At 60.0% G+C, this 13,476-nt stretch overlaps 2 protein-coding genes across 2 annotated transcripts in view; one reads left to right on the forward strand and one right to left on the reverse strand.

Moving 5' to 3' along the window:
* MDC1 (mediator of DNA damage checkpoint 1) overlaps nucleotides 1-3,857 on the reverse strand; it is a 14,628-nt gene extending 10,771 nt beyond the window's left edge. Inside the window, 4 exon segments of the mRNA XM_064473806.1 lie at nucleotides 664-3,133; nucleotides 3,245-3,290; nucleotides 3,536-3,598; nucleotides 3,748-3,857. Of these exon segments, the coding sequence (XP_064329876.1) occupies nucleotides 664-3,133; nucleotides 3,245-3,290; nucleotides 3,536-3,598; nucleotides 3,748-3,793 (2,625 nt within the window). The 5' untranslated portion in view covers nucleotides 3,794-3,857.
* Nucleotides 3,858-5,055: 1,198 nt separating this feature from the next.
* On the forward strand, nucleotides 5,056-13,179 carry TUBB (tubulin beta class I). Its single transcript, XM_064474110.1, has 4 exons — nucleotides 5,056-5,251; nucleotides 8,387-8,495; nucleotides 8,740-8,850; nucleotides 10,874-13,179. Exons 1-4 carry the CDS (start codon nucleotides 5,195-5,197, stop codon nucleotides 11,929-11,931), a joined length of 1,335 nt encoding a protein of 444 aa, XP_064330180.1. The 5' UTR covers nucleotides 5,056-5,194; the 3' UTR covers nucleotides 11,932-13,179.
* Nucleotides 13,180-13,476: the final 297 nt, after the last annotated feature.

Below are 13,476 nucleotides of genomic sequence, written 5' to 3' on the forward strand. Positions count from 1 at the left end.
GGGTGGACACCCAGGAATTTGGGGAGGGGGGGTCCCAGGTGTCCAGGAAAGGGGACCCAGGTGTCTGGGGTGGGGGGACCCAGGTATTTGGGGTGGGGGGGGCATACCCTGGATCTCGGGGGGACTCAGGTGTCCAGGAAAGGGGACCCAGGCATTTGGGGGGGGGACCCAGGGGTCCGGGGGGGCACCCAGGCATTTGGGGGGGGACACTAGGTATTTGGGAGGGGACCCAGGTGTTTGGGGGGGGGGAGACCCAGGCATTTGGGAGGGGGACCCAGGGGTCCAGAGGGGGCACCCAGACATTTAGGGGGGGACCCAGGTATTTGGGAGGGGACCCAGGCATCTGGGAAAGGGGCCCCAGCTGTTTGGGGTGGGGGACCCAGGGGGGCACCCAGGCATTTGGGGGGGGACCCAGGTATTCAGGGGGGGTTACCCTGGATCTCAGGGGGACTCAGGTGTCCAGGAAAGGGGACCCAGGCATTTGGGGGGGACCCAGGGGTCCAGGGGGGGCACCCAGACATTTGGGGGGGGGACCCAGGGGTCCAGGGGGGGCACCCAGACATTTGGGGGGGGACGACCTAGGCATCCGGGAAAGGGGCCCCAGGTGTTTGGGGTGGGGGACCGAGGGGGCACCCAGGCATTTGGGGGGGGGGACGGGGACACCCATTTACCCTCGGTGTCGGTGTCGCTCTCTGTCCCCGCCGCACCCGCGTCCCCTCCGGGGGTGACCTCGCCCCTCCCGGGTCCACCATCAGCGTCACCGGTGACCCCCAAATTTGGGGCCAGACGTGGGGATTTGGGGGCTGAAACATCTGGCAGCACAGCTGGATCCCGATCCTTCCCCGGGGTCTCCCCGTTGCGTTGCTGGGCCCCGACATCTGGATTCGAGGCCTCCACATCTGGATTTGGGGCTGAATCGTGGCCGTTTGAGACCATTCCCTCCACGCTTGGGTCACCGTGTGATTTTGGGGATAAACTTTGCCGTTTTGGGGATGTTTTCCTTTGTTTTGGGTCTGTCCCCTCCACATCGGTATCGCTGCCTGTGGTGGGACCCTCAACATCTGGATGGGGCCGATTTCGGGTCCGGATATGGGTCCGGAGGCTCCGAACATCTGGAGTGGGAGCCACCTCCTCCGTGTCCGTGTTGCTGCCACCCCTGGGGCTCGTGGGAGAGGAAACATCTGGATTTGGGGGTGCTGTTGCCACATCTGGGTCGCCAGGTGCCCCCCGACACCCTCGCACTGCCCCAACATCTGGAACGACACAATTGTCCTCGACATCTGTATCGCTGTCCACATCCAGGACCGGGGGCTGGGCTTTGGAGGCTCCAACATCTGGAGTCGGGAACGTAGCCTTCACATCTGGATCGTCTTTAGTCCGTGTCGCCCCCTTGGGGACAACATCTGGAGCAGCGGCCACCTTAGCTACCGTATCCACGACCTCACGGGTCGCCCCGTGTGTTTTTGGAGCTCCAGTGTTGGGAAGGGCGTTGACGTCCTCCACATCTGTATCGCTGTCACCACTGGAGGCCACCGAGCCCCGGCCGAGGCCGTCAACATCTGGATTCGGGGTCTCCATCACTACGGTTGGGTCTTTCCGGGTGTTTTGGGGTGTTTTGTGGCTTTTTGGACGAAGGCGACGTTGTCTGAGGTTGTCTTCTTCCACATCTGTGTCGCTGTCTACCTCGAGGTCACAAGGTTCGTTTTGGGGTTCTTCAACATCTGGATTTGGGTTCGTCGCCTCCACATCTGGGCCCTTGCGGGTAATTCTCTGGATTTTTGGACACCCGACGCTTGGCTTCACCTCATTCTCCTCCACATCTGTATCGCTGTCCACCACAAGCGTCCAAGGCTTGTTTTGGGGCTCTTCAGCACGTAGATTCGGACCCTCCGTCTCCACATCTGGGTTTCTTGGTAGGTTTGGGGTCGCTCGACGGATTTTCGGAGCCCCGGCCTCTGGATTGGAAGCGTCCTCCTCCACATCTGTATCGCTCTCCATCAGGAGAATCCGTTGCCCTCCAACGTCTCCATTTGCGGCCTCTGTCTTCACATCTGGGTCTCTGGGGGCTGTTCTGTGGCTTTCTGGGCACCCAACATCTGGATTGGAGGTGTCCTCCTCCACATCTGTATCACTATCCACCATGAGCATCTGATGACCCTTTTGAGAACCTTCAACACCTGCATTTCGCGTCTCCACCTCAACAGTCTGGGTTTTCGGTACGTTTTGGTTCATTCGGTGGCTTTTAGGGTATTCAACATCTGGATCGGCTCCATTCTCCTCCACATCTGTATCGCTGTCCACCACACGCATCTGAGTTCCCCTTTGTGAACCTTCAACACCTGCATTTTGTGTCCCCATCTCGATATTTTTGTCTTTTGGTACATTTTGGGTTGTTTGACGGGGTTTAGTGTATCCAACATCTGGATCGGCTCCGTTCTCCTCCACATCTGTATCGCTGTCCACGATCAGTGCCCGACGCTCATTTTTGGGCCCTTCAACAGCTGAGTTCTTCTCTGTCTCCACATCTGTATCGCTGTCCCCAAGTCTCCAGCATCCATTTTCGGGACCGCCAACATCTGGATTTGGGGGCTCCATCTCCACACCTGGATTTTTTTGTATGTCTGGGGCCGTTCTACGTATTTCTGGGTGCCCAACATCTGGAAGGTCCTCAGCCTCCTCCACATCGGTGTCACTGTCCACCACGAGCATCTGGGATTTGTTGTTAGCGCCTCCAACATCTGGATTTGGGGCCCTTTCCTCCACATCTGGATTGCTGCTCACCTCCAGGGCAACTCGGTGGCAGTTTGGGTGAAAAAGAGCAGTTTCTGGGGGCACTTTGACATCTGTCTCAACATCGAGAGTCAGGTTGTTGCCTTGCAAACGCTTCACATCTGGATTCACAACCTTTTTGGGGTTCAGAGAGTGATTTGGGGGCGGAACATCTGGAATAGCCATTTTTCTCCCCACATCTGGATCTGGGGCTGTTTGGGGGCCGAAACAGCGCTTTTTGGGTCCTCTGCCATCCAGATCCGGGCAGGGCGAGGCCACACCCGGGCGGTGGCCTGGCGCGGGGGTGTGGCGGCGTTTTCGGGGGCCTCGAACATCTGGGCAAACATCTGTCTCCTCCGAGTTGCTGCAGGGTGCGGGGGGACACACACATACACGTTGGGAATCGGGGTCTGCCCCATGGACCCAGGCATCCGGGCTCACCCCCGAGGGACCCACACACCGGGGTCCCACCTACCTCTCTGGCACGACTCGGGGTGACGCAGCGTCTCTGAGGGGAGGGCCTGGGGGAGCGGGGCACAGGTTATTATTGTAGGGCCTACAATAACCCCAGAGGGTCCTAGAAGATCCGGGCTCACCCCTTTCCGCTCCCCACCCCCACATCTCGGTGGCTGCTACGATAACACACCACCGGTGTTTCTGTAGGTCCTACCGTAACCCCCACCTTGTTGTGTTTCTGTAGGCCCTACGATAACAGGGTGTTTCCCCGCGCCCCCCCCCGCCCCCCGAGCCGTCCTCGCACACTCACGCCAGCGTGGCTCGTCGTCCTCCGAGTCGCTGGCGAGGGGGGGTCCCCGCTCCAGTCCCTGCCCTGAGGAGGACCCAGGCGTTGGGGCGGGGGGTGTCTGCAGGACACCCCCCCCCCATAGGGACCCAGGTGTCCGGGAGCGCCCCCCGCTACACCCCACCTCCCTCCAAGGGGGCCAGGAGGGGACCCCGATACCCAGCGGGGGGACCTACCTGTAGCCCCCAGGGTGCTGAGGCCTCGGCGACGCCTTCGCTGCATGGTCTGAGGGGGGGGGGGAACAACTGCCCCACAGAAACAACTGCCCTCCCCCCGGCCCCCAAGTGCCCCCCAGTCCCTAAGCACCCCCCAAACTACCCCCCCTTCATCCAGAATTTTCCCCCTCAGTCACTGCTGACCCCCCAACGGCCCCCCCGGGTCCAAAGAACCCCTCCAACTAACTCCCCCATCCTCCAAATGCCCCCCCGCCAAGTGCCCCAGGGCTCCTACTGCCTCCCCTGGTTTCTAACTGCCCCCCCAAACCTGTATCCTCCCCCAGAGACTCCCAAATTGCCCCAGAGAACCACAAATTACCCCAAACTGCCCTGAAAAGTCCCCCCAAACTGCCGACAGGGCCCCAAAATGCCCCTTGAATACCCTAAACTGCCCCACACCCCTCCCAACTGCCCCTCGACCCCCTGCAGGTACCACAGAGACTCCCAAACTGCCCCAGGGACCCCCAAAGTGAGCCAGGGAGCCCCCCAAACTGCCGTGGGAAACCCCTAAATTGCCCCACACCCCTCCCAACAGCCCCTTGACCGCCTCCAAGTGCCCCAGGGACCCCCAAACTGCCCCACTGGCCCCCAAAATGCCCCAGGAACCCCCTAAACTGCCCCACACCCCTCCCAAGGGCCCCTTCACCGCCCCCAAGTGCCCCAGGGGCCCCCAAACTACCCCAGGGACCCCCCAAGTGACCCAAGGACCCCCAAACTGCCCCACACCCCTCCCAGCTGCCCCTCGAGCCCCTCAAGCGCCACAGGGACGCTCAAAGTAAGTCAGGGACCCCCCAACTGCCCCACGGACGCCCAGACTATCCCAGGGACCCCCAAACTGCCCCACAAAACCCCCCAAACCGCCTCACAAGGGGCCCCTCGCTCACCCCTCCCGCGCCAGCGCCCCCATGCCCCGCCCTCCCGGCGCTATTGGCCGTCACCTCCCCGCGTCACCGCCCAACGGCCGCTCCCATTGGCAACAGCGCGCGTCCCTCCGTTCGAGAGCATAGAGAAGGACCCAGAGGGTCCTCCGAGCGGGGCGGCGCGGCTGTGGGCGGTGCTACCACAGAGGGCGGCGCGCAGAGCGCCCGCCTCTAAGCCATAGAGAGGTGGCAGAGCGGCCGCAGTTGAGGGGGCGGTGCGAAGAGGGAGATGGGGGCGAGGCCTCCCGCCCGCGCCGTCCAATTGGAGAGCGGCGAGCGGGCGGCGCCGTCCAATGGGAGCGCGGGGCCGGCCGCCGCCGCGTTGTCTATATGAGGCGCCGCGGGGCCGCGGGAGCCGCCATTGTCGCCGCCGCCGCGCTCGCAACAGCGCTCCCGCCTTAAAGGGGCCGCGCCACCGTATCGCCCATCAAGACCGGGTGGGGCCCACCGTTCCCATCACCGCGCCCAGCCCGATCCGCGCCACAACCATGAGGGAGATCGTCCACATCCAGGCGGGCCAGTGCGGCAACCAGATCGGGGCCAAGGTGAACAGCGGGCGGGCGGCGTCGGGCCGTGGGGGTGGACCCCCCCCCCCTTTCTTCCCTCCCACCGCGGCGCGGCCCCTTTTAAGAAGCCCCTCCCCCCTCACGCGCAGACAAAGGCGGACCCGAATCGGGGCGATTTTAGCTTAAAATCGCGCCTTTCTAGCCCGCTGAGGGCTTCAAACGAAGGCTCGGCACCGAAATAAGGGGGTTTCGGGCTTAAAATGAAGCGGGTCGGCCTCAAAATGGAGGTTTCCGGCCTCAAAATGGGGGCGCCCCGCCCCTCCCCCCCTTCTTCTCACGCGGCCCCAAAATGGCGGTTTCCCGCCACGCCTGAGGGTAGCGGCCGCGGAATGCGGCTTTTCGGCCCCAAAATAGCGCTTCTTACCAGAAAAAGTCCTTTTCGCCCCCGTCATTTAAATCCCCCTTCACCACGTTCGGTCCCAAAATCGCTATTTTTTTTGCCTCGGTGAGGGGATTAGTTTTAAAATGGGGGGTTTCGCCCCCAAATAAGGGCTTTCGTGCCCCTTCCTTTCTAAGCGGTATTTTAAGCTTAAAAATGTGCTGCTTTTTTTAATCTCAAAACCGTGGCGTCCCGCCCTTCCGACGTGTTCAGCCCCAGAACGGCGATTTTTGCCCCCAGAAAAGGGTTCTGCATCCCCAATAAGTTATTTTGGCTAAAACCCAGCTTTCCACGCTCAAAATGGGGGCTTTGTATTCTAAAATAAAGATTTCTGCCTCCAAATCGGGGCGTGCCGCCCACAACGTGTTCGGCCCTGAAATGAGGGGTTTTCGCCCCAAAATGGGGATTTTTCGCCCTGAAGGAAAGGGTTTCTGAGCCCAAAATGAGCTTTTTCTGCCCCAAAATAGGGGCGTGCCCACCTCATGAGACGCTTGTGGCCCCAAAATGGAAGGTTTTCGCCCCAAACCCGGGATCTTTGTGCTTTATAATAGGAGTTTTGTTTTCCAGGCATAAAACAGGGTCGGGGGGTTAAAAAATCCACGTTTTTAAGCCCCAAAATAAAGGGGTTTGGCCTCAATCGGGATTGTCGGCCCCAAGATGGAGGTTTTTGGCCTCGAAATAAGAGCTTTGTTCCCTGAAATGCAGTTTTCTGCCCTAAAATGGGGGGTTTTACCCCACAACAGACTTTCTGACCATGACATAGAGGTTTTTACTACCAAAATAGGATCTTTTACCTCAAAATTGGATTTTTTTTCAGCATTAAAGGATTCCTTTCTGCCCTTCGAAGGCTTTTCCAGCCCCAAAATGGAGGTTTTCAGCCTCGGAGTGAGATCTTTGTTTGCTGAATTTTCGTTTTCAGCCCCCAAATGTCTCTTTTCAGCCCCAAAAATGGGGTTTTGAGGACCCAAAAGGAGCTTTTCAGCCCAAAAGAGGATTTTTAAATTTTTTTTTTAGCTGCAAGTGGATTTTGTTAACAGCTAAAACGGGGCTTTTCGGCCCCCAAAATGGAGGTTTCCAGCCCCAAAATGGAGGTCCTCAGCTCAAGAATAAGATCTTTGTGCTCCCAAATGCCATTTTTGTGCTGCATGTTAAGGGGTTTTGCTCCAAATTTGATACTTTTTTTTTCACCCCAAAATAAGGACTTTTTGCTGCACAATGTCATTTTCGGCCCCCAAATGGATGTTTTTGGCCCCAGAATAGGCTTTTATTATCCCGGAATTGGGGTATTTTTGCTGAATAATAGGATTTTCCTGCCCCTAGGCATTTTTTTCAACGCCCAAAAGGATTTTTGTAGTACCAAAATCGGACTTTCCCCACCCAAATGGCGATTTTGGTCTCAAAATGGAGGTTTTCAGCCTCAGAATAAGATCTTTGTTTCTCCAAACGGAGTTTTCAGCCCCCAAAATGGAGGTTTTCAGCCCCAGAATGGGATCTTTGTTCTCCAAAATGTCTAAAAAGAGGCTTTTAGACACCAAAAGAAGACTTTTCTGTTCCAGAATGGTGTTTTTAGATCCGTAATAGCGATTTTTATCCTCAAAAGGGGATCATCCCACTGTAGAATTACTGGGGGTTTTTTGCAGCACCAACGTAGAGGCTTTTTGTTCCTTAAAACCCCATTTCAGCGCCAAAACTGCATTTTCAGCCCCGGAATTGGTTCTTTTTCGCCCAAAATGGACTTTTCAGCCCAGAATGAAATCTTTTAACCACAAAATGCCCTTTTTCGGGATTCACTTTGAAGAAAAATTATAATTGCGGAACTCCAAGAATCGCAGTCTCTTAACTGCAGGTTTCCAATCACCAAAATGATGTTTTTTAACCCAAATCACCATTTTTAACCTATTCCTTCACTTTCAGCCCGAAATTGCCGTGTTTTGGCCTGTTTTCACGTGCAGGGCGTGGCCCTGTCGCCCCCTTCCCCCCCTCCCCACCATGACCTTGCAGGGGGGGTTGGGGTCCCCAGGGTGCCTGCCCCTCCCCCACCCTTTGTTCCCAGCCACCCCTCCCCCACGGGGAGATTTTTGGGAGAGAAAACTATAAATTCTTTCTATTTTTTTTTTTAAAGGGAAGGGATGGGGGTTTTTTTGGGGGGAAAAAGTCATATTTCGGGTCTTTTTGAAATTCAACGTTTTTGGAAGCGCCTCCGTGATTCAAACGCTGTTTCCGGTTCCCGCCTGCCCGTTTTTTTGGGGGGGGAGGGGTGGGTGTGGCTATGCCAACCTTAGCCCCGCCCATGCGGGTGCTTAGGCTCCACCCCTTTTTGGGGCGGCCCCCGCCCATTGGCCACAGGCCCAGCCCCTCCAGTTGGCTCCGCCCCTAGGGTTGGTCTGCCGCAAGCACTCCAATGAGGCCCCACCCACTGGGCTGCCTCCTCCAATAAGATTCCACGCCCATTCAAGGCTCAGCCCCGCCCTCCCCGGGGTTCGTTCTTCCAATGAGGCTTTGTGCAGTCTCCGCCCCCTCCGGCCAAGCTCCACCCCCTCTACAGACCCCACCTCCCCCAAGGCTGGCCTCAACCATCTTAAAGCCCCAAAGGGGGGGTTCCCGCCCCCCCACTCCCAAAGGGGTCACTGCATCTGGGCTGTCCCACCCCCACCTAGGGAGGGGACCCAGGCATCGGGGGTGGGGGTGGAGCCTTTCTGACCCCGCCCCCTTCCCCCCGCCCCCCACCCCATTAGTTTTGGGAAGTGATCAGCGACGAGCACGGCATCGACCCCACCGGCACTTACCACGGCGACAGCGACCTCCAGCTCGACCGCATCAGCGTCTACTACAATGAGGCCACCGGTAGGGTGTCACCCCGTGCCCTGTCACCCCCCTCGGTGTCACCCCCTGCGCCCCCATCACCCCCCTCCGCGTCCCCATCCCTTTCCACCCGAGACCCGACGCACTCACCTCACCCATTCCACCCCCACCACACACCATTTCCCCCTCCTCGGGTTTTGGGGTGGGTTTGGGGGGTTTTGGGGGTGAGGTGGTGACACAGCATTGTTGCCATCGCCTCCCTGCGGTGACACGGCGATGTCCCCAGGGGGTAAGTACGTGCCAAGAGCCATTTTGGTGGACCTGGAGCCGGGCACCATGGACTCGGTGCGCTCAGGACCCTTTGGGCAGATCTTCCGACCGGACAACTTCGTTTTTGGTGAGTCCCCGTGTCCCCTCTGTGTCCCCTCCGTGTCCCCCTTAGCTGACCAGCACCCGTGGGGTGGTGGGTCCCCACTGTCCCCACCTTGGTGGCCCTCGGCTGTTAGTCACAGCGAGGTGGCGTGTCCCTATCGTCCCCTTCTCAGCGGCCAGAGTCTTCCCTTATGTCCCCAGAGCTGCCCCCACTTTGGTTCTGGGAGGGCTCTTGGGGTCCCCAAGGGGGTTGGGGATCCTCAAATCAGGGGGGTGAGGGTCTCCTAGGAGATGGGCGTCTCTGAGGAGCTCAGGGTGCCCATGGTGAAGGTCCACGAGGAGTTTAAGCTACACAAGGGTGGGATGGAGGTCCCCAAGGTGCTTGGGGTCCTGGAGGGAGGGTCCCCAAGAAGAGGGATTGTGATCCCCAAGGAGCTCAAGTGTGACTGGAGGTCCCCAGGGCTTGGACAGAGGTCCCTGAGGTGCTCAGGGTGCCCAAGGGTGGCGTGCAGATGGAGAAGGAGAGCGATGGGGGGTCCCCAAGGTCCTCAGGAGTGGCCTAGGGATCTCAAAGGAGGATGGTGGAGGTCCTCAGGGTCACCAGGGGTCACGTGGAGATACCAGAGAAGGGTGATGGGGTTCCCCAAAGAGCTCAGGGTCCCCAAGGGTGTGTTGGAGGTCCTCAAGGATGAGCTGGGATAGGCGGGAAGAGCAGTGAAGGACCCAAGGCCCTTAGTCTCCCCAAGGGTTTGCCAGGTGTCCCCAAGGTGCATAAAGCCCCCGAGGGTGGGCCTGGGGGTCCCTAAGGAGGGTGATGGAGGTCCCTGAGGGTGGGCTGGGGGTCCCTAAGGAGGGTGATGGAGGTCCCCGAGGTGCATAAAGCCCCCGAGGGTGGGCTGGGGGTCCCTAAGGAGGGTGATGGTGGTCCTCAAGGTGCATAAAGCCCCTGAGGGTGGGCTGGGGGTCCCTAAGGAGGGTGATGGTGGTCCTCAAGGTGCATAAAGCCCCTGAGGGTGGGCTGGGGGTCCCTAAGGAGGGTGATGGAGCTCCCCAAGGTGCATAAAGCCCCCGAGGGTGGGCTGGGGGTCCCTAAGGAGGGTGATGGGGGTCCCTGAGGGTGGGCTGGGGGTCCCTAAGGAGGGTGATGGAGGTCCCCGAGGTGCATAAAGCCCCCGAGGGTGGGCTGGGGGTCCCTAAGGAGGGTGATGGAGGTCCCCGAGGTGCATAAAGCCCCCGAGGGTGGGCTGGGGGTCCCTAAGGAGGGTGATGGAGCTCCCCAAGGTGCATAAAGCCCCCGAGGGTGGGCTGGGGGTCCCTAAGGAGGGTGATGGAGCTCCCCAAGGTGCATAAAGCCCCCGAGGGTGGGCTGGGGGTCCCTAAGGAGGGTGATGGAGCTCCCCAAGGTGCATAAAGCCCCCGAGGGTGGGCTGGGGGTCCCTAAGGAGGGTGATGGAGCTCCCCAAGGTGCATAAAGCCCCTGAGGGTGGGCTGGGGGTCCCTAAGGAGGGTGATGGAGGTCCCCAAGGTGCATAAAACCCCCGAGGGTGGGCTGGGGGTCCCTAAGGAGGGTGATGGAGATCCCCAAGGTGCATAAAGCCCCTGAGGGTGGGCTGGGGGTCCCTCAGGAGGGTGATGGAGGTCCTCAAGGTGCGTAAAGCCCCTGAGGGTGGGCTGGGGGTCCCTAAGGAGGGTGATGGAGGTCCCTGAGGGTGGGCTGGGGGTCCCTCAGGAGGGTGATGGAGCTCCCCAAGGTGCATAAAGCCCCCGAGGGTGGGCTGGGGGTCCCTAAGGAGGGTGATGGAGGTCCCCAAGGTGCATAAAGCCCCCGAGGGTGGGCCTGGGGGTCCCTCAGGAGGGTGATGGAGGTCCCCGAGGGTGGGATCGAGGTCCCCAAGGAAGGTGAAGATCCCCAAAGCCAGGTTGGAGATCCCCAAGAATGGCCTGAAAGCCCTCAGACTGAGCAACCAAGGTCCCCAAAGGCCTCAGTTCCCCCCACCCACCCCAAAGACCCCATCCGTGACCTCCCCCCCGCCGTGTCCCCACCCCAGGCCAGAGCGGCGCGGGCAACAACTGGGCCAAAGGTCACTACACGGAGGGGGCCGAGCTGGTGGACTCGGTCCTGGACGTGGTGAGGAAGGAGGCGGAGAGCTGCGACTGCCTGCAGGGCTTCCAGCTGACCCACTCGCTGGGCGGCGGCACCGGCTCCGGCATGGGCACCCTCCTGATCTCCAAGATCCGTGAGGAATATCCCGACCGCATCATGAACACCTTCAGCGTCGTCCCGTCCCCCAAGGTGTCGGACACGGTGGTGGAACCCTACAACGCCACCCTGTCCGTCCACCAGCTGGTGGAGAACACGGACGAGACCTACTGCATCGATAACGAAGCCCTCTACGACATCTGCTTCCGCACCCTGAAGCTGACCACCCCCACCTACGGCGACCTCAACCACCTCGTCTCGGCCACCATGAGCGGCGTCACCACCTGCCTGCGTTTCCCCGGCCAACTCAACGCCGACCTCCGCAAGTTGGCCGTCAACATGGTGCCCTTCCCGCGGCTCCACTTCTTCATGCCGGGCTTCGCCCCCTTAACGTCGCGCGGCAGCCAGCAGTACCGCGCCCTCACCGTCCCCGAGCTCACCCAGCAGGTGTTCGACGCCAAGAACATGATGGCCGCCTGCGACCCCCGCCACGGCCGCTACCTCACGGTCGCCGCCGTCTTCCGAGGCCGCATGTCCATGAAGGAGGTGGACGAGCAGATGCTCAACGTGCAGAACAAGAACAGCTCTTACTTCGTCGAGTGGATCCCCAACAACGTGAAGACGGCCGTGTGCGACATCCCGCCCCGGGGTCTGAAGATGGCCGTCACCTTCATCGGCAACAGCACGGCCATCCAGGAGCTCTTCAAGCGCATCTCGGAGCAGTTCACGGCCATGTTCCGACGCAAAGCCTTCCTCCACTGGTACACGGGCGAGGGGATGGACGAGATGGAGTTCACCGAGGCCGAGAGCAACATGAACGACCTCGTCTCGGAGTACCAACAGTACCAGGACGCCACCGCCGAGGAAGAGGAGGACTTCGGTGAAGAGGCCGAAGAGGAGGCCTGAGGGGAACGGTCGTCCTCGGAGAGCCCTCGTCCTTCACTGCCGCCGTCGTCGTCCTCGGAGAGCCCTTCGTCCTTCGCCGTCATCGTCTTCGGAGAGCCCTTTGTCCTTCGCCGTTGTCCTTGGAGAGCCCTCGGCCTTCAGCGTCGTCGTCCTTGTCCTTCGTCATCGTCCTCGGCCTTCCTCAGTGTCCTCAGCGAGCCCTTGCTCTTCGTCATCGTCCTCAGCGAGCCCTTGCTCTTCGTCATCGTCTTCAGAGAGCCCTTGCTCTTCGTCATCGTCTTCAGAGAGCCCTTGCTCTTCGTCATCGTCTTCAGAGAGCCCTTGCTCTTCGTCATCGTCCTCAGCATCCTCGGAGAGCCCTTGCTCTTCGTCATCATCCTCAGCGAGCCCTCAGTCTTTGCTGTTGTCACCAGAAGGCCACTTGGCCATCGCCGTCGTCTTTGGAGAGCCCTCGGCCTTCATCATCATCCTCGGAGAGCTGTTGTCCTTCATCACTGTCACCAGAAAGCCCTCGGCCTTCACCGTCGTCACCGACAAGCTCTTGGCCTTCACCATCGTCACCAGAAAGCTCTTGGCCTTCATCATGGTTGTCCTCGGAGCCCTCGGCCTTCACCGCTGTCATTGGAGAGCCCTTGGCCTTCATCATCGTCATCTTCAGAGAGCCCAAAGCCTTTGTCATTGTCCTCGGAGAGCCCTCGGTCTTCACCGGTGTCATCACCAGAGTCCTTGTCCTTCATCATGGTCACTAGAATCCTTCATCATCGTCACCAGAGAGTCCCAGGTCCTTCATCGTGATCACCGAAGAGCCCTCATCCTTCACCATCATCATCGTCACCAGAGAGTCCTCGGAGCGTCCCCGTCCTTCGCCGCCATCTTTGTCACCGTCCCCTCTCCGATGTCACCGTCCCCTTCCGTGTCACCCCCCCCGCCCCCTCCCCCCGCCCCGCCGGGGGTGACGTCACCACTAAATTATTGCAGCTTCCCCGGGGAACCAATTCACCCCTTTTTCCACCCAAAAAAAAAACCACCACTCCAGCTGCAGGGGTCTCCTGGGTGGCCCTGTCCCCGTGTCCCCAACCAGGGGCTCTCCTGTCCCCTCCATGTCCCTTCCCCCACCCCCCCCACCCCCCAAATCCATCCTTTTTTGGTTCGTTTTTCTCCTTTTTAAGCTTTTTTTTTTCTCCTTTTTTTTTTTTTCATATTGAAAAGCCGCCCCCGGGCGAGGAATAAACCCGGGATGTAAAGCCACCACCAGGTCCCTTGTCCCCTTCTTGTCCCCCTGTCACATGGGGGGGGATCCCCCACATCTCATTTGGGGTCTCCTGTGGCCCCTCGGTCCCCTCCCCCCCACCCCTGATGTCCCCTTGGGGTCCCCTCCAGGTCCCCACGAGGGGCCCCGCCGTGTCCTTGGGGTCCCCGGGTCCCCCCATGGCCTTGGGGTCCCCCCCATCCCCTCCAGGTCCCCATGAGGGCCCCCCCCTGTGTCCTTGGGGTCCCCCCCATCCCCTCCAGGTCCCCACGAGGTGTCCCCCCGTGTCCTCCAGG

This window comes from Phalacrocorax carbo, chromosome 26 (assembly GCF_963921805.1).
Source record: "Phalacrocorax carbo chromosome 26, bPhaCar2.1, whole genome shotgun sequence".
In the NCBI taxonomy this organism is placed as follows: domain Eukaryota; kingdom Metazoa; phylum Chordata; class Aves; order Suliformes; family Phalacrocoracidae; genus Phalacrocorax; species Phalacrocorax carbo.